Here is a 24,168-nt window from a genome sequence, read left to right on the forward strand (position 1 = left end):
ACATGAAGAAAATCATTATAATACCAAAAGTTATAAGAACATGGGACATGAAGAAAATCATTATAATACCAAAAGTTATAAGAACATGGGACATGAAGAAAATCATTATAATACCAAAAGTTATAAGAACATGGGACATGAAGAAAATCATTATAATACCAAAAGTTATAAGAACATGGGACATGAAGAAAATCATTATAATACCAAAAATTATAAGGACATGAAGAAAATCATTATAATACCAAAAGTTATAAGAACATGGGACATGAAGAAAATCATTATAATACCAAAAGTTATAAGAACATGGGACATGAAGAAAATCATTATAATACCAAAAATTATAAGAACATGGGACATGAAGAAAATCATTATAATACCAAAAATTATAAGAACATGGGACATGAAGAAAATCATTATAATACCAAAAGTTATAAGAACATGGGACATGAAGAAAATCATTATAATACCAAAAATTATAAGAACATGGGACATGAAGAAAATCATTATAATACCAAAAATTATAAGAACATGGGACATGAAGAAAATCATTATAATACCAAAAATTAAAAGAACATGGGACATGAAGAAAATCATTATAATACCAAAAATTATAAGAACATGGGACATGAAGAAAATCATTATAATACCAAAAATTATAAGAACATGGGACATGAAGAAAATCATTATAATACCAAAAATGATAAGAACATGGGACATGAAGAAAATCATTATAATACCAAAAATGATAAGAACATGGGACATGAAGAAAATCATTATAATACCAAAAATGATAAGAACATGGGACATGAAGAAAATCATTATAATACCAAAAATGATAAGAACATGGGACATGAAGAAAATCATTATAATACCAAAAATGATAAGAACATGGGACATGAAGAAAATCATTATAATACCAAAAATTATAAGAACATGGGACATGAAGAAAATCATTATAATACCAAAAATTATAAGAACATGGGACATGAAGAAAATCATTATAATACCAAAAATTATAAGAGCACTAAGAACAGTCCTAATAAAATGGAAAAAGTCTATGAAAAATTAAAACCAAAGGGAAATAATAAATAAACAGCAATAATGAAAATAGCCAAAACAGCAAAGAAAATCCTTGTATATAGAAACTAAACCACATAAGCAACAAAAGCTTACTAGCCACAGACAAATGGAAAAGAGAAAACAGAGTCAGTGGCATCAACCTTGGCTGATACCACATAAATTTATTGTGAAAAGTCAAATGAGTGTGAGAGCACTAATCAGACCACAACTGGAAGATTGAGAGGTTTATTATCATTAAAACTTCAGAGTAGACTAGTGGGCGTTGCTAGTGAGAAATTGATGGTAAACGGTTGTTACAATAAAGCAAAATGTTTTGCAAAGGTTAATAAAATAAGTAGCGAGTGTTGGAAATCTGAGGAGTACTATTGTTACTCAGACTCCAAGAGAACACTGCTGGTTATTTTAATTGAGTGTGAAACTGTGATACTGACCTGCTTCCCAGCTGACTCCGACATGGTTGTCTTCAAGTTCAATGTGAACAAGTACTTGTTTCATTGTATGCTTAAATAGTCCAATTCTGCCCAATTCTCACCAAAAACGATCACTGAGCTGTTGTCATACAGACCACCTTATCCTCGTGTGGCCTCTTAGAGAGGAGTTAGCACGTATAAGTGATGGCTTCTCTGTAAAAACAAAAAAGTCATAGTTAATGACTTGCATAAAAATTCCTAGTGACTAAAAAAAAAAAAAAAATTATAATAGAAACCACAAAATTGTAAATCAACTACCTTTTCCTTTCCTCACAAAAATAAAATGATGGTATTGGCATTGACTGGCATTACACCAAATAGTTTTGAAGGGTCAAGGAAGATGGAAAAACTGACGAGTGTAAACACTAGACCTCCGCTGAGTGAGTGCAAAAAGGACTTGAATTTTGAGGAGGATATTGCTACTCATATTTTAATGAAGACCAATAGTTATTGTCAGTGAGATGTCAATGGCAAGCAGCTGTCGTGATAACGCAAAGTCATTTGCAAAAGTTATCAAAAGAGGTGGAAAGTACTGGACATCTGGTGAGACTTGTTGTCACCTAGACTCCAGTGAACACTACTGGTTGGTGTCAGTGAGTAATAATGGCCTATGTGAGAACTCCTAGTGAGTACAACTAGTAATAATAAAATCATTGTGTATACTTCTTAGGTGCACAATGACTCATCAAAAGTGTGTGTGTCGTACATAGTTTAATGTACATTTATCAGGAAAATAAAGTATTATGATGTTCATGCGTATGACAGCGAGGACAGTAGGTGTAGTTTAAGATAGTCATAAGAGATTAGTGGCAGCCAACATCTTAAACATCAGTTTGTCTTATGCTTCAACAATTCTTAGCATGAAAATTGTATCTGATGAGTGTGATGCCCATTCACCATTATTGATGAGATGACCTCCAAAGTGCCCCCACATATCATCTAATAGCGAAAAAATAAAGACTGTTGGGCATTCATAACTGAAATTCACGCAGCGACTTAAATTTATTTTGACAAGATATGGCTGGATTGCCAGAAAAGATTGCGAATTTTAACGATTTCATGAGTTCAATTTTTTATTGGCAGGTGTGTGTGTGTGCATGATGTATCTAAAAATCTGGGAGGTTAAGGTTCAGTGAGTATAAAGCTAGTTTATTCAAGACCACACTCGTTAAAGACACGGTGTTGCCCAATATTAAATGTGGAGGATGATGATGTTTTCATCCAATGCCAGTGGGTGCAGGTGAAAGATGAACAAATTCCGCAGAATCTTTCACGTTTTTTCTAATGGCTGGAAATACTTGATGTTTCACCAAGCCTATTAAGGGTATTTTTTATCGTGACGTCATCACGTACCATGGCTTAAGAGAGGCCCATCTACCCTTGAAAAAAGGATACACTCTGCCAGTTTCCCAACCTGGTATTTTTTACCTCGCGGTACATGCAACGCCTCATCTTCCCAAACGGTCACCTATCTGGTACTGGCCAGACTCAACATTACTTAACTTTGGTGATCTGGCGAGAACCGGTGTGTCAACGTGATTGTTCTGTATTAAATGTGGAACCAGCTGCAACTATTCAATTTGAGTGAGGCCGAATGATGTAATGATGCTCATTAATTTATCATCTTTAACCCTCTTTTTTTAAATATATTTTTGTATTTTTATTTTGCATTGCAGAATGTGAAGAAGTTATGAATTTAACGAAAGCGGATGATGAGGAATTTGGATTACACATTTTAGATAGCCATCCGACTATAGTTACGTTGGTGGACCCAGGCAAGTACACTTTTTGTTACATATCTTTTTTATATCTCATTACCACATTGTAATGGACCGAAAAAAAATGGATCGCCATATTTTTAAAACATTGTTTTGAAATGTGTAACCTCCCTTACATGTATATTTGTTCCTGAAAAATAATTTAAAATTTCACACAAATGTACTTTGTGTTTGGGAGTGTTCTTAGATAGGTTTGGCATTAAAATTCCTTATGTATTGAAAATCAGTAATTGAAAAAATCCAATTAAAAAACCAAACAGTACGATTTTTACCAAAGTTAACACTTTTACATCACAAGTGCATTTGAGAATTTTTATCACCACACAAACAGAAGGGAACGGCATATAAAATCAACAGTAGATTCTTTGATAAGACAGGGGCATGTGCGAAATGAATATTTGTATTTAGAGCATAATCGAACCAAGATACTTTACTTCTGCATGTTAAACTTAAAGGTGACCAAGTTGTAATTAGTAGGGAACCAGTACTGCAGTAATGCAATAAAAGCCATTATCTATATGATTAAAGCAGACATTTATGCTGACGACACTACAATCTATGGTAGCACATCAAAGACCATAAACGACCAAGTTCTCTCTAATTCTCTCTCCTCTGATCTTGAGCATGTGGTACAATGGGGAAAGAGGTGGCTGGTTACTTTTAATGCATCTAAAACCAAGCTTCTATCTCTACACCATCTATGCTCTGATGCCAATCTGGCATCGGTTGAAATGAATGGCTCTCGTCTTGGCGAGGCTTCATGTTTTGACAAGCTTCTGGGCTTGACCTTTACTCCTGACCTGAAATGGAACACATATACCAAATCCATTACCAAGGTCGCTGGAAAAATGGTGGGATCCTTCTACCGTTCCAGAAGATATCTCACTCCTGATGCAATTCTCTACCTATATAAAAGCCAGGTATGGCTAACGATGGAGTACTGTTGCCACATCTGGGCAGGAGCTGCTAGAAGCAGCTTATCCTGCCTTGGCAGAGTTCAAAATATACTTCGTAGCTTAGTGGGGGATGCTCTTTTCTCTTCCCTGCAACCTCTTTCCCGCAGAAGAGACATTGTGCGCTTGCCTCTGCTTTATCCTTATTTTCATGGCAAGTGCTCAGCTGAGCTTCATTCTATGGTCCCCACTCACCAAACTTTCATGAAAAACACTTGTCTAGCTAAAATCATTATCAACAATTTCCCACACTCTTTATCTGTGCCTAAACCTAAATGTAGATTCCATGAACAAAGCTTCTTTCTTAGAATTGCACACCTGTGGAACTCTCTTCCGTTTGCCTGCTTTCCAGCTGACTACAATCTGATTGTCTTCAAGTCACACGTAAACAAGTTCTCACATGTAAATATTGTCAGCATTTACTTCACCAGTACTCGATATGTAAGTAGAGCTAGATAGTAAGTTTTGAATATATATATATATATATATATATATATATATATATATATATAATCATAAGTTTCACTGTTTTCCGTTTATGGAATTCCATACCAAACGGAAAACAGTGAAACCAAACTGTGAAGTAACACATGTAGGTAGGTTCAACCGCATGGTTTTCTAATCGGAGACTCCAAGTGTATTCCCTGTTGTATATTAAATAGCGTTTTCCTACGTCTGAAAAGGGGCATTTTATTGAGAATATTTTCAAACAACATAATGTTTAAAATTGTCCGAATGGTCACAAAACAATTATAACAATACACAACTTGTTGTTATCACCCTGATCTTTGTTGTTTTGATTTTGTGAAAATTATATATATATTCAGCCATGGTCAAAATTGAAAATGAAAAATAGAAATTATGATTCAAACTTATTTAAAGGTTAAGAATAGTCGACATTAATAAATCTATTTAAGCATGTCCCCCTTTTACCTTCAAACAGCTTTTATTCGTTTTTGCATATTATTGGCTAAATTGTTACAAGTGGTAAGATATATTATGAATTTTGGCATCTAATTCTTTCTTTGATTAACATTTGTGCATTTTCACCCTTTTCCCTAGATGGGACCACAAAGTTTCAATGGGGTTTAGGTGTAGAGATTGAGAGGGTTCACTTCATCACTATAATCCCTTTTTTCTCAAACCAACCCATTGAAACTTTTGACGTATGGCATGGGGCATTGTCTTGTTGGAAGATTACATCACTTAGAATGTTATTATTAAATATATTTTAGTCAAAGAGGTTTTGTAAACCTGGTTCAGCATGTTAGCATAAATTGTGGAATCCATTCTGCCATAACATGTGTACAACAGTCCAGTGCCTGAAGAAACCATGCAGCCCCAAACCTTTACTCTTTCTCCTCCAAATTTGAGAGTTGGAACCACACAATCAGGATAAAATGTCTCTCTTTCCCTACAGCTGACATAAACCGCTCCAGGGGTGGCTAAAATTTGATGAAAAAAATTATAATTTGCTATCATTTTTTTATAGATGTTACGGATGTGTATTAACATAAAAATTTCAATTGTTCCTTTCAAAGTTTAGGAAATAGAAGCTGTTAACTTTCCTCAAAGTTAATTTTGTCAAACTAGACAATTTTGGCCCAATCATCAGGTGTCCAATTTTCATGTTTCTTTGCAAATTCTTGTCGTTTGTTTTTTATTATGACTTCTTTGCATCTCTTTAATCCCTCTTCTAATAACCTTCTTCTTACTGTTCAAGCTGATATGTTTTTGTTTGCATTCTCTGTAAGTTCAGCAGCAAACTCTTAAGAACTTATCTTCCTGGCAATTTCTACCTGAGAATATCCTTCACCAGATAAAGCAACAATTTGTGCCCTTTTAATCTCTGAAAGCTGCTTCTTTGCGGACATTTTCAAATAAATATACTATTATAACACTGGCAGGAATCAAATATTACCTGAAAAATAAGAAACGACTTTTAGTATGACAATGAATCATTTCGAATATTGGAAACTCAGCTAAAACTGCTTTAAAACAAATAAATACTACAATTCACTGTTAAATATTTTACATTTGCTCTCAACTGGTCACTGTACAGTTCTTAACCTTTAAATGCGTAGGTTTAAACCATTTAAGTTTTTTTTATAAGTACTTCATAATTTTCACCATAGCTGTGTATATAACTGTTTATATTAGTTTATTGATTTATATAAATAGAAGTATTTTGTTTTTTATTTTTTTTTTTCATTTTCACCCCAAACAAGGCACATTGCCACTTTGATGTAGCGGGCTACTATTAGGGACACAGGCTACAGGGGTACTAGGTAGGGAGTTGAACAGCAAGATGTCGGTTCACGTTGCACTTGAACTTCTGCATGTCAGTACAGTTGGGGAAGCAGAAACCTGGCAGGGAGTTCCAAAGTCTGGGGAAGAAACTACTGGAGTAGAAGGCTCTCTTACATCTAGGGATCTCTACTGTGAAGGGGGGGGATTGTACTGCTTGTCGGGTTTGTCGGGGGTATTTACGTAGAGGGGGTACAAGTGCTTGCAGTTCATCGGAACATACACCGTTAAAGTACTTGTAGAACAGGCAGAGGGATGCTACATTGCGTCGATGGGACAGAGGCTGAAGCTTGGATGACAGTTCAGGACCTATTAGGTTGGCGACTCTCTTTTGAACCTTGTCTAGGAGTGAGAGACTAGTGGCATATGCACTAGCCCAAATATGGCAACAATACTCCATACATGGGCGAATGGTGGCCTTATAGAGGTACAGGATACTTTCGGGCGTTAGTAGCTTTCTAGCACGGTAGAGAGAACCTACCTTTTTTACAGCAGTCTTGGCAATGCTCGCAATATAATTGTTCCAACTCATTTTTCCTGTGAACATTAGGCCGAGGAGTTTAAAAGATGTGCTTTCAGATAAAGAGTCTTTGGCCATTGCTATTGGTGGTAGAGAAGATTTCTTGTAGTTATTGAAGGAAACAAGTTTAGTCTTGGCAGCATTAAATGTGACCATCCATTTTTGTCCCCATTCCACTACAGATTGGAGGTCATCCTCTAGTGTTTCTGCCATTTCTTTAGATATATGTTCATTTGTTTTCCTGTCGTGTCTGTTATAGAGTGTGGTGTCATCAGCATATATACTCATCTCACAGAAAATTTTGTCAGGTAGGTCATTTATTAATATTAGGAATAATAGAGGTTCAAGGATAGATTCCTGAGGCACTCTGCATTTATATCATATTGTTTAGATGCACGGCTATCGGGGACAAACTGGATTTTTCTCTTATCTAAGAAGGATTTAATTATGTTAAAGATTCTTCCAGTGATACCGTATGATCTGATTTTTCTGAGAAGACCTTCATGCCATACCCTGTCAAAAGCCTTAGATATATTTAGAGCTACTGCTCTACCCTCCCCTGCTTTGTCAATTGAATGGTATATACGCTCGGAGATTACAATTAGAATGTCTGCTGTAGAACGGGTTTGCCTAAATCCATATTGTTGGTCGGTCAGAAGTTTAGCACCTGTAAGGTGATGGACTAGAGCTTGGTTAATTATGGACTCAAATATTTTGGCAAAAAGTGGGAGGAGGATAATGGGGCGATAATTTACTGGGTCAGTTCTTTCGCCAGAATTCTTAAAAACTGGTACTACAGAAGCAGTTTTCCAGCAAGCAGGAAAGCAAGATTCATTAAGGCATTTGTTGTAAAGTTTGGAGAGGATTGGAGCTACTTTGGCGGAGCATTTTTTTAATAGCACAGCTGGGATGAGATCAGGTCCACATGCTTTTGCAGTGTCAAGATTTTTTATGATAGCATGCACCTGAGAAGGGGTGATTTTCAGATCGTCAAGTGTGGCGTCTGTCTGCAAAGGAATGTCTGGGATAGGGTGGTTGGCAGGGTCTAGTGTGGAGTTGGAGGCAAATCGACTGGCAAACATGTTAGCCTTCTCGGTTGCTGAGAAAACAACTTCATGATTGTTGGATAGTGGGGGGAATTGTTGATTGCCCATTATTTACTACACTGTTGTAGATTTTCCAGAAGTCACGAGTTCCTAATTTCTGAGCTTCGATGCGTTTTTGGGTGGTTTCAGTAAATTCTCTCTTAGCTGTCACTATTTCTTTCTTACAGTTACTTCTGGCTTCTATCTACTTCTGTCTGTTTGAGCTGGGTTTATGTCGGTATACTCGTAAAATTAATTTCCTGAACAGTTTTGCATCACTTTTATGCCTCCGAAGCATCAGATTAACATATATCGCTATTACACCCTATGGATGGAATCGTTATTCCAACTTCGATCAAAATCCATCTTTCTTCATTGCCTATGGGTCAGATTTAAGGTAACAAGATATTCAAATTGTCAGATGGGAGGCTGCGCACATATTAAAAAAAAAATACTAAATATAGTCCATATTACTCACACTTATACTTAGTAGTAGTGTTTAAGAGTAAAATATATAGAGTATACATAGAAATATAAAAACTAATATCTAAATAAAAGTTTTTTTCTATTTATCCTAACTATATTAACCTAAAAATAGGTTATACTTATTCAATAATCTAATACAAAATAATATTTCGAAATACCGTATTTATAGTAAACTGCAAATGCCCACAAACACTTTTAGGTCTCTGTTTTAGGGGTGAGGATGGGGGTAGTAAAGTATTTTGGATGCTACGCTATCATACTTATCTTCTCCTTTTATAAGACGATTCTTCCAGTCATTGCCCCCTTCTTTTTGGGGTTGTATAGCATATGTTCCTCCTTCAAGTTATCGCCCTTCATTAATTATTTTCTCCATTTGTGAGAGGGGGGGGTAATGTACTATTTCTTCTGTTGTCATGATATCATTCTCCCAAGAATTAACTCTTCCTTTTTTGAGGTGGAGGCGTTCGTTGTGATACTATCCTCTTAGGTATTATTTCCTCCTTTAGGGGTCAGTGTGATATATCTTCGTTCCCGATGATATCATCTTTCAAGGCTTACAGAAATATATGAACTGAAAGAGCATACATTTGGTAGTTAAAGATATATATAAAGGAAGATTATTTATCAACATAAATTTTATAAGAATGTAATATTTTAAAAATCGATTTCCAATATTTGCTTCAACAGTATTCAATACATGTGAACAGTTAAGTAGTATGTTATGGAAACTTCCTTATAGCAATATAGAGGCATCGGCGTTTCATCCCCCATAGGAAATTCTAAACATATATTTCTGGCAATTAAGCTACATTGTCTGACGATTCAACATGGAAGAATCTGTGTAGCTTAATTGTCATAATATATTTTCATATCTTACTATATATATATATATATATATATATATATATATATATATGAGAGAGAATTGATATTTTTTTTAATAACGTATAAATTGAAATGTGTCAATTCAGTTTTCTGTTTCGTGTCTGATTATTTTCACATAAAATTATTTAAGCATTTATCCCGAAATAAATATTTTTCTAAAGTTTGGATGACTTTAAGCCATAAATCCACGAGAGATTCAAAATAAAATTAAAATGCAAAGAACAGACTAAAAATAAAACTGTTAATCTGAAGTAGAAGAAAAAGAAAAAAAAAAAAGAAAAAAAGAAGTCAGATTTGAAAAGTGATTGAAAAGTTGGTCAGCTTAATTCTGCAATTCGCAAAGAAATAAAAAAAATATCTTCAGATTATATTAAATCTAATTTGAAGAAAATCTGGGTTTGAAATATACAGTTTATTTTTATATAAAATAAAAATAAAGCTACAATAATCAAAGTAAATACATGTCTTGACTGACTATTAGAAACCATTTGCTAAATTCAATAAACTGAAAAAAAAAAAAAATATATATATATTCCTTGATGTCAAAGAAATGAAATGTACACATTTACTAAGCTAGCATATTAAATCTAATTGAATTATACAAATTATGCTTATATATTGAATTATATGAACAATTTTTTTCTTTGGGTATGTAAAAACTCCCAAACTGCTGTATATACTCAAACCAATATTTTGACTTTTTGTTGTTGTTTCATTATTATTATTAGTAGTAGTAGTAGCAATATTATTTTTCTCATAAGTGAGAGAATATTTATTAATAGTGACAGCATTATCTACTTCTTCTTATTATTATTATTAGTAGTAGTAGTAGTCGTATCCTTATTACTACTAGTCTCTTTTCTTTCTTCTTCATTACTATTATTAATAGTATCTTTTTCTAGTTATTTTTCCTAGTAATACTACTAATACTACTACTACTAAGTAGTGTGCTTTTTATTATTAGTAATCTCCTTCTCTAATTAGCAGTACGATTTTTTCTTTTTCTTATTATTCTTAGTAGTAGTAGTAGTATCCTATTTTCTTATTAGTAGTTGTTGTAATATTAGTATTCTTTTTCTACTAGAATCACCACCAGTTGTGCCAGTGTCAGGAATTCTGACTGGTCTTTAAATTGGATCCAAAGTCTATTATCGGTTCTATCATAGAAGAAGCGGTTCTTCTTGCCTAGGGCAATTTAAATTTTTATCCCATCCAAATTGACTCTTTTGGTGGGGTTGGAAACCCCTCACATTAAAATTCGATCTTGTGTCTAACTTTTGACTCTGTGTGTGTGTGTGTGTGTGCAGAGGGGCGGGAAGTAAATAGGGATTCTCTCTTGCCATCTCGATTTATCTTCCATTTCATCAACTAGATCTTCATAAGTGCATTGCATGTCCCGTGCTAATTGCTTGGTGTAAGTTCCGTGCAGTCTCCCCACTGAACTACATCCTGTTTTGGCATCCATAAAAGAAGATCATTGAGGATTTCATCTTCAGCCTCTCCAGCATCCGTCAACAAATCTGTAGCTTACTGGATATTGACCGAACTCAATACCGCTTAACTTCGGCGATCTAAGGGAACCGGTGTGTACGTGATTATGCCATAATTACGGTGTACCGGATGTGCAAGTTTCATGTTGATGTGTGTATTTTGTCAAATTCTACCCAATAATTGAGGTCATAGCGTCTGACCGAATTTCTTTTAAATAATAAATAACATTTTAAATAAAAAATACAACTGATTAACTTAATAGAACATTTGATGCAATTCAGATATTGCTTCTTATAAGTTGATTACGTGTGAAGTTTCAGAAAGAAATATTGCCTAATTCGTCTCATTTGCTGAAGATTTTGTCTTGAAGAAATCTGCCTATTTAGACGTCTAACCGAAACCTCTTAAAATGTGTAGTAAAATAACATTGGTATAGATTTTTAAAATTATACTATATATATATATATATAAATATATATATATATATATATATAAAATAAAAATTACAATTAAATTTACCAAAATGATCCAAGATGGTAAAATTAAAGTATAATATAAATATTAAAGAATTAATATTTATAAGGTTATATCCTTGGATTTTACTTGTGCAAATGGAAATTCAATTAACTTTCTTGAATTTATATATTTGGATGTTACCGTCACCGGATTATTTATCTTGCACCAGACTATCCATTCCCGTGTAATCACCTTTTTTCTTCACCATATTCTCTCTGCTTCACTTTTTGTTATCAAGTAAGATCTTTGACTTACTTGTTGTTTGATCAAATACTTTTGCATGCAAAATCCGATCCTGCATTTTGCTAATTCCTACCCTCTGATGAGAAGGAAAGTATTTCTTCGAAACTCCGCGGATTAAGGACTATCCACTTATCAAGTGTTTCCTTTTCAGATTAAATATGTTTTTAACTCTTTTTCAAAGTGTTTTTTAACGTTTTATTAACTGTTTGCTCGTATATATATATATATATATATATATATATATATATTAATTATAAAGAAGTGAACCATCGCGTAAATTCAATCAACTAAAAAAAATGGAAAACGGGGTGAGGAAAAGAAAAAAAAATATATAATGGGGCAAGTTATATGTACAATTCAATAAAATAAATAAGTCGATTAAAAACGATCGTTAAAATACACCCAAAGCGCTATTCGTTCAGACTAACATTTTCAAGGGTCATAAGTCTGAAAATTATTATTTTTTTTAGAATATTTGGTAGTGATATGGAATAAGAGCGGAGAGGAGGTTAAGAGAGAAAAAAAAAACCCTGACTACCCAAATAATTCTAATTGAATATATATTAGTTATTTATAACTGGTCAACCAAAACATGTCCATGATCGTGTAGCGATATTAAAACGTATATATAAATATAAATAAAAGTATATCTTGCTCTACTTATTACTGAGCACTGTTATATAAACCTCGTTAAATTCATTGGTTTTATCTTCGAATATTCTTAACCTGGAATAATTATATGCCAACAGAAAAACGTGTGTGTATGAGTATGTAGACATCGATATATATTTGTATAATGTGGATGTAAATATACATGTATATATAAAAATAGTGTATATATATATATATATATATATATATATATATATATATATATATAACCTAGAACTACAAAACAATAAATATATTGAACGTTTTCGCTGTTATTCTGTTCAAAAGCTTCATCAAAAATGAACAAAAACACAATAAAACGAAAGATATGTAAATTGCACATTTCTAAACATTGTTGTTATGGTAACTCAGATGCTCGGATGTAGACAATGCCATGTTGCAAATGCGATAGAATTTACATTGGCAAAGCACAATGTAGCTTATCTCCAAGAATCCATGAATACAAAAGAGCAATTACAGACAACCACCGTTTCGTTCTTTATTCGCCAATGTTTGTGAGACTAACCACTCTCTTGACTTTGATGATAACCACCACCATTATATTCCGTTTAAATATGGAGATGTATGCAAAGCAGAAGACTTTATTGAGAGTCTTTGAGTTAATAGATGTAGAACAGTTGAAGTAACAGGATTTGCCCACCGTGGAAAGTCAAGGAACGAAAGACTTTTTTTGGTGGGGGTTATCGACAAGGTTACTTTCTAGATTATAATATCTCAGATTCGAAAACGGACATCGTCTCTGTCTTTATTTTGATAGACTTTTAAAAAATTCCCTGCTTCCTAGTGTATGTTTGTCATTTTCGTATAAAAGCGAAACTAATCAAAGCGAAGTCAGCAACCACCTGGCCCTCTGGTCGGGACGTCTAGAAAGGCAATTAGCTTTCATCAATATGGAGGAAACTACTTCATATCAGACAATTGCTATTCATTTGGACTGCTAGAGCTCCCCTTTTTAGAGGGGAGCTGGTTTTCACAAACATCGTGGGGAAACAGATATGCCAGAAACTGCCCTACATACAGCCAGAATTAATTGCATGATTTTTAACTTACGCCTGACGTTCATTTCTGCACCTGCGTGAACTCATTCACTTAATTATTTTTACGAGTCAACTTTTTGATTGAAATGGCTAAATTTGAATGCTTTTCACTTCCTGTTGCGTCATACCGTAGTGGTAGGATGTCAGTTTTTTTCTTTCACTTTCTTTCTTGCCTTCGCGTCACGGGTTTGAGCCTGCCTGTCTAGTAACACTTTTTTTTTCACACACCTACAAACACCCGGGCAACGCCAGGCACTCCCGCTAATCAGATCTAAATCTATGATTAAGACTCGCATTGCACACCCATTGGCATCATATTCGGTTTAACGCCTGTTTTACATGCTGGCATGTGTTGGGCAGCTTTTTCAAAATTGATTTTCAAACTAGTCTATCTCTGATCAGGTCTTTCTTTAGCCCCCATTCTTTCAGATTCATCCTTATTACTTCCTCTTATCTTTTTCTTGGCATTCCTTTGTCAACTGACTCTGATAAATCGACTTATCACAGCAGTCTCATTCATTACTTCTATGTGACTAAACCAACGAAGTCTCTTACTATAGACATATCTCCTTATACTCTGATTTTAACCTTTCTCTGAGATCATCAAATCTAAGACTCACATTACACATCCATCGTATCATTATCATATAATCTTTCTTCCTACAGCAAATTTCATTTCTGTACATCACCACATGGTATACACATGTCTGGTTAACTCTTTTCTTGCTCAACAGTTAATCATGAAAGAAATTGACAAATATCTGATTCTGTAGGGCTCAATAGTAAATTTTATAAATAATTTTATCAAGAATTCTTCATAAGTTTTGGTCTCGGTTTCGATTATGGCTGAAGGAATTCAAGTTATATAAATATACATATTTTTTTCATAGGTTTTTATTTTGGAATCGATTCAAACTGATGCACCCAAGTCATATGGATACATTATTTTATTTTTAAAATCGCAACTTTATAATATATAAAAATCGATAGAACATTAACTATATAATAATATATACGAAATCTGCAAGAATTAAAATATCATATTTAAGTGTACTTTACAACTTGGCTTTACAGGACGTTCGTGCTAGCTTAGATAAATACTTTCGCGGTTTTAACAAAACATCAACAATAATATCAGAGTGTCTCCATTTACACTGAACATCTACAGAATGCCAACATCAATATATTACATATGAATGAGTTCCCTGTGGAATTTCCACAGGTCCAGCTAGTAAATATATATTATTATTTAGCTTAACTACAGAAAATTGTTTTGCTATATCTCCAGTGCATCATGAGTAAGTTGCTGGAATCTGTATTAAATACAGAAGTAATCAACCATCTCAACAAAAATAACCTTCTTAGTGACACTCAATATGGTTTCCGTTATGCTAGATCTACAGCAGATGTGCTTACAGTTATATCTCATAGGATTAGTAAATCTCTCGATGGAGGCAACCTTTCTAGGGCAATTGCTCTTGACATATCAAAGACCTTTGATAGGGTATGGCATAATAGTTAACTTCACAAGATCTCCAACTATGATATAGCTGGAAATGTGTTCTCAATTATTAAATCATTTCTTTCTGATAGGTTCATAAGAGTAGTAGTTAATGGGCAGAAATTAGAAGTATTAATGCTGGTGTCCCTCAGGGGTCCATCCTGGGCCCAACTCTTTTCCTGATCTACATTAATGATCTTCCAAATCACATCCTTACATCATTTGTAGACATTTATGCTGATGACACTACCATTCATGGTAGTACATCTAAGACAGTAAACGACCAAGTTCTCTCCAATTCTCTCTCCTCTAATCTTGAGCACGTGGTACAATGGAGAAAGGAGTGGCTGGTTACTTTTAATGCATCTAAAAATAAGCTTCTCTCTTTACATCATCAACATTCTGATCCCCATCTGGCATCAATTGAAATAAATAGGTCTTGTCTTCAGGAGGCCTCAAGTTTTGACAAGCTTCTAGGCTTGACCTTTACTCCTGATCTTAAGTGGAACATGTACATCAGATCTGTTGCCAGGGCCACTGGAAGGATGGTGGGATCTTTCTATCGATCCAGTAGATATCTCACTGCTGATGCAATTCTCTATCTATGCCTAAACCTAAACGTAGATTTCATGAACAAAGCTTCTTTCTTAGAACTGCACGCCTGTGGAATTTACTTCCGTGTTCCTGCTTTCCGGCTGCCTACAATATGGTTGTCTTCAAGTCTAATTTAAATAAGTTCTTGATGAGCCGTTCCATATAAGTTAACAAATTTACCGAATTTTCATTACTAATAATTACTATATTGTCCAATTTCTACTGTACACTCTTTAACCCTTATCCTTTAGTGGCCTCTTAACCTTGATAATGTGGTGATTCTTTCTTGTGTAAAAAAAAAAAAAATATCATGACTCTTCATTCTGACTAAGTACGTCTTCTATTGTCTCTAGTAAATTTTACATAAGAATACACTTAGATTTAAGGGTTTAGCAGTTAAGCATCATAATAATTAAGCCATTAGCCATTGCCACGTGCAAGTGGTATTTTCTTTTACAAGGCAGTCACTATTTATCTAGGCCTGTAGGCCACTCGAAGATAAGTGTTAATGAATGTAAAGTGGTACTGTAGTAATCGTTAATGACGTTGATGGAGTAGAATTTGGATTATTTACAGGGACGGTTTAACAAGAACTTGTTTACATTGGACTTGAAGGCTACCATATTGTAATCGGCCGAGATACAGGCCAGTGGAACAATGTTCCACAGGCGGGCAGTTCTAGAAAGGAAGCTTTGTTCATGGAATTTACGTTTAGATTTGGGCACAGATAAAGAGTAGGGGAAATTGTTGATAGTGGCTGTAGCTAGTTGAATGATTTTTGTGAAAGTTTGGCAAGGGGGTGGCATAGATTGGAGCTCAGACGAACACATGTAGAGACAGACCCGCAACAAATATTAATGTTTGATTTATCTGTTTAATTGTATTTATGTTCAAATTTTAAATTATGGCCGACACAATTTTATATATTAAATATACGTTAAATCTTTTTGTACATATAGTTGTTATTTCAATCTTATAGAGAAGACGATATAAATGGGTGATGGCTTCGATGGAAATTATTTTGCTAACATTTGTTAACATTCAGATCGGTTCAGGTATTTAATGAAAAAGTTCAAGCCATTATTTAGATTCTATTTGCTATCAATCTCTCCATTTACTGTCCTTTCATTTTATTGATATCTTCAATCAATTTTTAAATGCAATTATAGATATTGAATCTTAATTTCTGATTGACATTTGTAAAAAAAAAAAAAAGAATTAAAAGAAAAAAAATGATTAAAAATTAATATATATATATATATATATATATATATATATATATATATATATATATGTGCAAAAAATATTGAAAGAAAAAAAATTATTAAAAAAATACATTTGTAAAAAAACAAAAAAAAACATTGAAAGAAAAAGAAAATGATTAAAAAACTACACAACTGGCAATGGCAGCCTAATCAATTTCAAATATCCGGTCATATCTTTAGACAGATAAAGTGTGCAATCTATATTGATTTCTCGGGGTAATATGGAATAAGTTATTACGCTATGAACACTGCACTCGTAGGGCTGGTTTTAAGCCGATTTGACCGAATTAGCCCTGCACATCTAAATAGTCCTGCACTAGCGAGGCCTTTTTTATTATTTGATATACAAAATACTATTGAAAATGTATAAAGAAGAACAAGATATTCCTACTTATCATACTTAACAGTAAATAACCATCATGTCATAACTAGAGCTAGGACAACAGCATATCATTTTCATTGTTTTTACTCTCGAGTGTGTATCCGTTTATATCTTATATGTTTTTAAATAGAGGGTGTGGTTCTCAGTTGATTAACTGTGCCTAACTGTGTCGGATATATACTTGAGAGTCAAAACAATAAGAATATGCTGTTGCTATAGCCCTAGTCATTACTATCAACAAATCTTATTTCTATCATCTCTATCTCTACTATTATATAAAAGGAACTTTGCATGTGTCTGTGTATTAATGTGTGTGTGTGTGTGTGTGTGTGTGTCCCCTATGGACTCGAAACCAGCTAGGCCGATTTAAAAAAAAAATCCACAGGAAGGTATTTTATGTGCTTGGCAGTGTTCTTAAATCGGTTTCGTATCAGAATGTCTCTGATAAGTATCCGATGAAAAAGGAACAAGCGCTATGACCAAAGTTAACACCTTACACAGCCTAACATTGTAAGTGGATTTGAGGAGTTTTATTAGCCTCACAAGCCGAAAGACTCGACATATAAAATCAATAGTAGGTTCTTTGATATGACAACAGCGCATCCAAAATGAATGTTTCTGTTTAAAGCACAATTAAACCATGATACTTGACTTTATTGTAAACTTAAATTCAAGCCATTATCACCACACAAGCAGTAAGGCCAGGCATATAAAATCAACCGTAGGTTTTTGATATGACAGGGGCGTGTTCAAAATGAATATTTCTGTTTAGAGCACAATTGAACCATCATACTTGATTTTTGCATTTTAAACTTTAATGCAAGCCATTTATAATATAATCTCACCTGTCTGTTTAAATGTATGTATGTATGTATGTATGTATGCCTAAAACTTTTGACAGAGGCGACGAATTTTCACGAAATTGGTATCGTTTTGACGCACGACCTTTCGGACGACAAATATCAAAAAATTGGCTAAAAACATTAATTCTTCACCTTCAACTGGGCACTTGCCTACAGAAAGGGGTCACTTTTTTTCTCTGATATTTTCGAAAGGCATCCCCTCTTTTCGATTGACTTACCTTAATTAAAACCTTCGCCACTTCCGGTTTGGCGATGGGCGCAACGGCAAAGACACCACGTTTGTGTTTTTCACATTCTTTTCCTCCTTCACAGTTTGCCTACCTACTACCACTTTTTTTTTTTTTTTTTTTTTTGCTCAACACACACCTCCAAACACTCAGGCAACACCGGGCATCCAGGCTAGTTATATGTAAAAATAATTTTATAAAATTAATTGTAGGTAGTTCTCTACAGTGCAATGTAGGATACTATGTATTGTGAGCTAAGTCACTGCAGGGAGGCACCGTGATGGATTTCTAACTAGAGCAGGCAATCAATCGATTTGATTGAAAAATGGGCGATTTCACTGATTTCGATGACAATAAAAATATGGAAGTGTGAAACGTTCGTTGATCATTCAATTTCGGATAGCGTCGGGTCTCCCTGCTAATTATGAACTATATGTCAGAATTCGTCTAGAATTTAAATTACTTTACGATAAAAAGCATTTACTCTAATTTTTAATCTTTGATATTAAATGAGGAGAAGTACTTTATATGTCATCTCATTGCTTTATGGATATGTCGTGTTTTGTTGAGTATATGAGAATAGCATTATGTCGTAATAATATTCTATTAAAATACATTAGCTACATGCATAGTAATAAAAAAGAAAGCAAGAGCCAAGAATGGAGTCATGATCCTTATAAATGACATATTTGCCTTTCAAAATTTTGTTATACCGAGCAGTTAATGTTAATATTCATTTGTCTTCTCACGAGGGAAGCGTTATATTATGTAATAGGTGTTATGTTCGTATTGGTAAGAGAGTCTTAGTGTTCATGCTGTGACTAGAGACATATTATAAGATAGAGACATGTCTGATACATAAAGAGACAAGGTACATGTTAATACAAGGGAGCCGAGAACATATAATACACAATGAGAGGAGAATTTTGATATATCGATAGCTAGACCGAGAGATAGTGCGTTTGATATTTATACGTTTGACAGTTCTGTGAATGTTTCTATAAGACTGACACATATTTCTTTACCTATTTTTGAGATGATGATGTTCACAAAGTTCTCATAATATAAATTGGCAATACCTTTTCTGTTGAATAACATAACACGAAGACGCAGATACAAAAAGATGAAGTTGTTTGTTTATTCCATTTCGACTGGTCAATGGCTTTGCCTCAAGGAATTCAAGTCTTTGCATGATTCTTTCTTCTCCCCTTCGCTTCCCAGGGTTCGATGTCAGTCTGTCTCTGACTCACTCTTCTCACTTGTCCCCTGACTGACTGACTCTTTGACTGCCTCTGACTGACTGACTTATCTAACTAAATTCAAAACTCCTGACGTTATTGCATGACCAACACGTGCATATTAGACACATGGCATGACATGCCTCTGTGTTTAAGCATGCATTGTTTCATGTTTCAACCCGATTTCTCTAACCTACTTACAAATATGTTTAATATTTTCTATTATTCTGATCTAGATTCCTTATTTTAATTTCATTTCATTACATCCCTATTTCATTAAACAGATATCTAACTATTTTATGCGAACCAAACAATGGTAATTCTGTATTCCATTCTCAATAGCATTCTTATTATTCATTTTAACTTATGACCGGAATTCTCAATTCCAAATCTAGCTTCGCAAGTTCGAATCCTCGACAATCCTATCTCTTATTTACTCACTTACAAAAACGGCTGTTCTTTAACAGTTAGACACAAGGTTGGTTTTTAATGTAGGGAAAGTAGAGTTTGACCACCCTCTAAAAAAAACGTGACTATGAATTGGAATGGAAATAAAAATTGCCTCATTCTAAGACTTCTCCTTCACTGACTGAAGACAGATTATTTCAAATGTAGCATCAGAACAGATACTACCCTTTGATCATAGCCAAAAGGCCAATATTCATTTTGTTGATTTATATGTGTCTTTTTTTTAAATATAGAGTAAAAGAAAATGTAAACATCCATAAATTTTGCTTTGTTGAGTATGAATTCATCATTAGATTTCTAATTGAGCCTCACAATTCTGAGCCAATGCTAGTTCTTTTGACTGACTGTTAGGGTTAGGCATTTGTACATCTATTCTACTGATCACTTTTTTCAATATTACTACATCAGATAAAGTTAACCAATCAGCATATATTTATACGAGTTCAATGATTGCGTTTAAGAATCTGTTTCTTTCTTACATTCTTATAGAATTATACACTCGTTGCTTAAAAGAAATGCTTTCGATTTCTTTGAAAAGCTTTGTTGGTCTATACTGTGCTAAAAATATTGATGACTAGTCTTCTGCATTTAGCTAAGTAGGTTGATCATAATTGAGGGTGATTTGAACGTCCCTTCTCATGAGCAACAATACTGAAATGTAGGAAAGAGTGCCACTCCTTTCACTGGATTACTCCACTTATCCTTGATACTCACTTTATAATGCTAAGTCTTTAGCAAGGGGCATCAAGTATTTTTTTTTTATTCTTTGATATAACTTAATCGAGATTTACATTGGCCTTTAGTCATTAGTAGGGCTGTGATAACAGAATATTCTTTTAATACTTTTGATTCCGACACAGTAAGACACTGTCAATCAACCAAGAACCACATCAGTTTATATAAAAACATATAAGATATTAACGGATATACACTCAAGAGTCAACACAATAAAAAGAATATGCGTTTGTCATATCCCTAGACATTAGACACTAATAAAGAAAAATTTCTTGAATTTCAATTTCTTCTTAAGACCGCTTAAACTTTAGCCTTAAATTTTAGACATTTTCTAGAATCAAAGTCATCTAATGGATTTTGATTAGAATTGGAATAATGATTTTAGATGTATGGTTTAGTCGTATTATTTCTTTATTTTAATCTTCGTAAAAAATAAAGTGTTCAATCCAAAGGTTCTCTTTTCATTAGCTGAAAGGAGTGATGCTCTCCCCTACACCAGGGTGTAAGCGAGAGCATCACTCCTTTTCCAGGATTACCTTTGATCCTCATCTTATAACGCTGAATATTTAGCAAGGAAGCATCATGTACTATTTTTTTAAGTATTTGATATGACTTGACTGAAGATTGAGCTCTCGTGTCCCGCAAACACGTTGCCTATTGTGCTGAATAAGTGGGTTCACACTCTAGAAGCATTTATCTATGAAAATCAAATTTTAGAGTTATGGAAATCACTCATAAACTACATTCTTTTGTTGAATTAACATATTTCTCTTTGTCATGGATACGCATCAGCAATAAGTCCAATAGTGAGTTTATTGCTGTCAGGCTGAGGTATAGTTCTGTTAAATCTCAGGAGTTTCATCCTCCCAGGCCTTACCTTCTTTTTCAGATGTTGCTAATCCTCTGAGGTGCTTCTACCAGGAAATATCGACAGGGCTGCTTAGACAAATTTTGTTAGCTAGAGTGCACTAATTCTAGTACACTGATTTTTCAACTGTCCAAATAACCTTGTGTGTTACGTATTGGAAAGGTAAATAAAATAAACTATATTCTTAGGTCTTTATCTCTACTGACTAGTTTAGTCCATTAATAGCCTTAAATTAGTAGTAGAATAATAAATGTAAATTTAAGTATGAGATGGTAAGTTTCCATAAATGCGTTATTCAACAGAAAAAGTAAAAAAAACAGTTATTGTGAAACCAACAAGAGAAAGAACAAAGAGAAAAACAGTGAAAAAAATAAGCAAGTAAATAAGACTGCGATAATATACGTATATACCATTGACTTTTAGCCAATTTGTTGCTGAAAGCCCAGTATCTAATCTATTGCGAAATAGCTGGCTCCTCATCGTAATAGATTCACAACAAGAACTTACCTTATTACCAATGCTGGGAAAGAACTTTTCCTTTCCTCCTCTGTATGTTTAACATGAAATAGAATTTCCATGAACGGAGTTTATTTCTAAGAACTTCCCCTCTATGTAACATGTTGCAAAAATATTTCTACTCTGAGAGATACAACATGGTCATCTTCTAATTTAATGCCAATAAACACTTGTCATAAACGGTCTTCCTTAGTCATCAATATTTTTTCAATCTACTCATCATTTTCAATCCTCTCTTAAAATTCGTCGTCATTCAACTGATCATCTATTCATCTCATTAATCATATGATATTCGTGTATCTTTTCACCTTGATAAGTGCTTATTCATTTGCACATAAAACGTTGTTTACACTTTTCCATTCCAATCATTTGGAGTGCAACTATCTGTTATGCATAATGATACACTTTATCTGTTTAATATCATCTAAAAAAAAAAAAAAATGAACAAAGAACAAAGTATAATCTCTAATAGATTTATTCAACAACTTACAGATCTAAATAATAAGGTAGGAGCTACTAGATGCGTCATGATAAGTTTATGATGCAAAACACATTTGTTTACCTCCCAAAACTCTCATGGCGGATCTCCCAAGAGCGATAAATCTCTTCTACAAGTTGAGGGTGAAGGAATTAAGTACTTCAACTTGTTGTACGTGGATATCCATGAATAATAATGCTAGCAAATTTTGATGACTCTCTGCATCACACTATGCATTTACCTTTTGTTTGTACCTCTGTTATTATCTTTCACGTCCATTAAAATAAAAACCATCTAACATGTAAAAAAATGTACTTGTGAATTACCTGATATTGCTGAGTGCCATAAATTAAAATGATATTAATTTCAAAATAAATTGTTCCAAACTCAAATATAATGTCATAAATAAAATCCTCATCGACTTAAAAGTGACATTAGTTTCATTTGTAGGATATTTAGCTAAAAATCAGTTTTATTTTATCTTAAAGAGACTAGCATTTTTAAATTTAATTATTGTTTTATTCAGTCCAAACAAGACACATTATCACTGAGATGTAATGGGCTACTGTGAATTAGATACATACAGGAGCATCGTAATTAGGAAGTTGAGCAGCAAGATATCGGTTTATATTACATTTAAATCTCTGCAGTCAAAGAAGCAGGGAAACAGGAGGGAATTCCAAAGGTTAGCATTCAAGGAAAGAAACTTACGTTTTCGGCAACTACAGTGAAAAGGTGGGGTTTTATTGCTTGTTGGATTATTTACGGGTATGTGGAGGACAGGATGGCCTGTTTCTGTAATTGACGATCAATCCTCATGTGTTAATGAATCGTCGAGTGATTCAGAAGCAAAGGTCGCATAATGATGATGGAACATACCGATATATGATAGTGAAAGAATGTAGGTTTCTTTACATAAAAATACATGAGTAAGAGTTCGTTGAGAAGAGAGAAACGTTACTTGCGGTTAGTACTTGGTGATAGGCTGACGGGTTAGTCAGGAGAGCTGGTTAGTTGGCCATGCCAACCAGAGCACATTATCGTTACATGTTGACTGGTTGAGGGTCCAGCGAAAAAGAGAAAGAATTCTCTCTGGTTACCAGAGTTAAAGGGTGACAATCCAGTTAGCCTGGGAATTCCAATTCCCACGGATATGTACATTGATGAAGTACTAGTGTCGTCTGTTCTTTGGAGCACATTCCATTGAAGTACTTGTTAAACAGGCATAGAGATCCAACATTTAAATCTCTTCATGTGTATGTTGGTGTGTTCCCAATAGAAAGGAGGGGTAGAGAATCTACATTACTAAAAGTTATTATTATGAAAAATCTTCCAGAGAAGACAATGGAAGTGGGTCCGAATCTCTAAGTTCACTTTGAAGGCATAACCTCCTGAAAACTTGAAATATATCCAAGCTTGAATAAATATAAATCATATGTACAAAATTTTCTGAGTTAACAATAGAAATTGCTTCGAATTTCTAAGCGTCCTCTAAGGTAGTTATGGGGAC

General features: G+C 33.9%; 1 protein-coding gene across 3 annotated transcripts in view; it reads left to right on the top strand.

Annotated features, from left to right (window-relative positions):
• LOC145279856 (uncharacterized) overlaps positions 1–24,168 on the top strand; it is a 1,383,997-nt gene that overhangs the window by 603,977 nt on the left and 755,852 nt on the right. For all 3 annotated transcript variants that reach the window (XM_080131300.1, XM_080131301.1, XM_080131302.1), the window contains one exon: positions 3,227–3,329. In XM_080131300.1, the coding sequence (XP_079987426.1) occupies positions 3,227–3,329 (103 nt within the window). The remainder of the gene's footprint in view (positions 1–3,226; positions 3,330–24,168) is intronic.

Source organism: Euprymna scolopes, chromosome 7 (genome assembly GCF_053919585.1).
Source record: "Euprymna scolopes isolate OS-2025 chromosome 7, ASM5391958v1, whole genome shotgun sequence".
NCBI classification, from domain to species: domain Eukaryota; kingdom Metazoa; phylum Mollusca; class Cephalopoda; order Sepiida; family Sepiolidae; genus Euprymna; species Euprymna scolopes.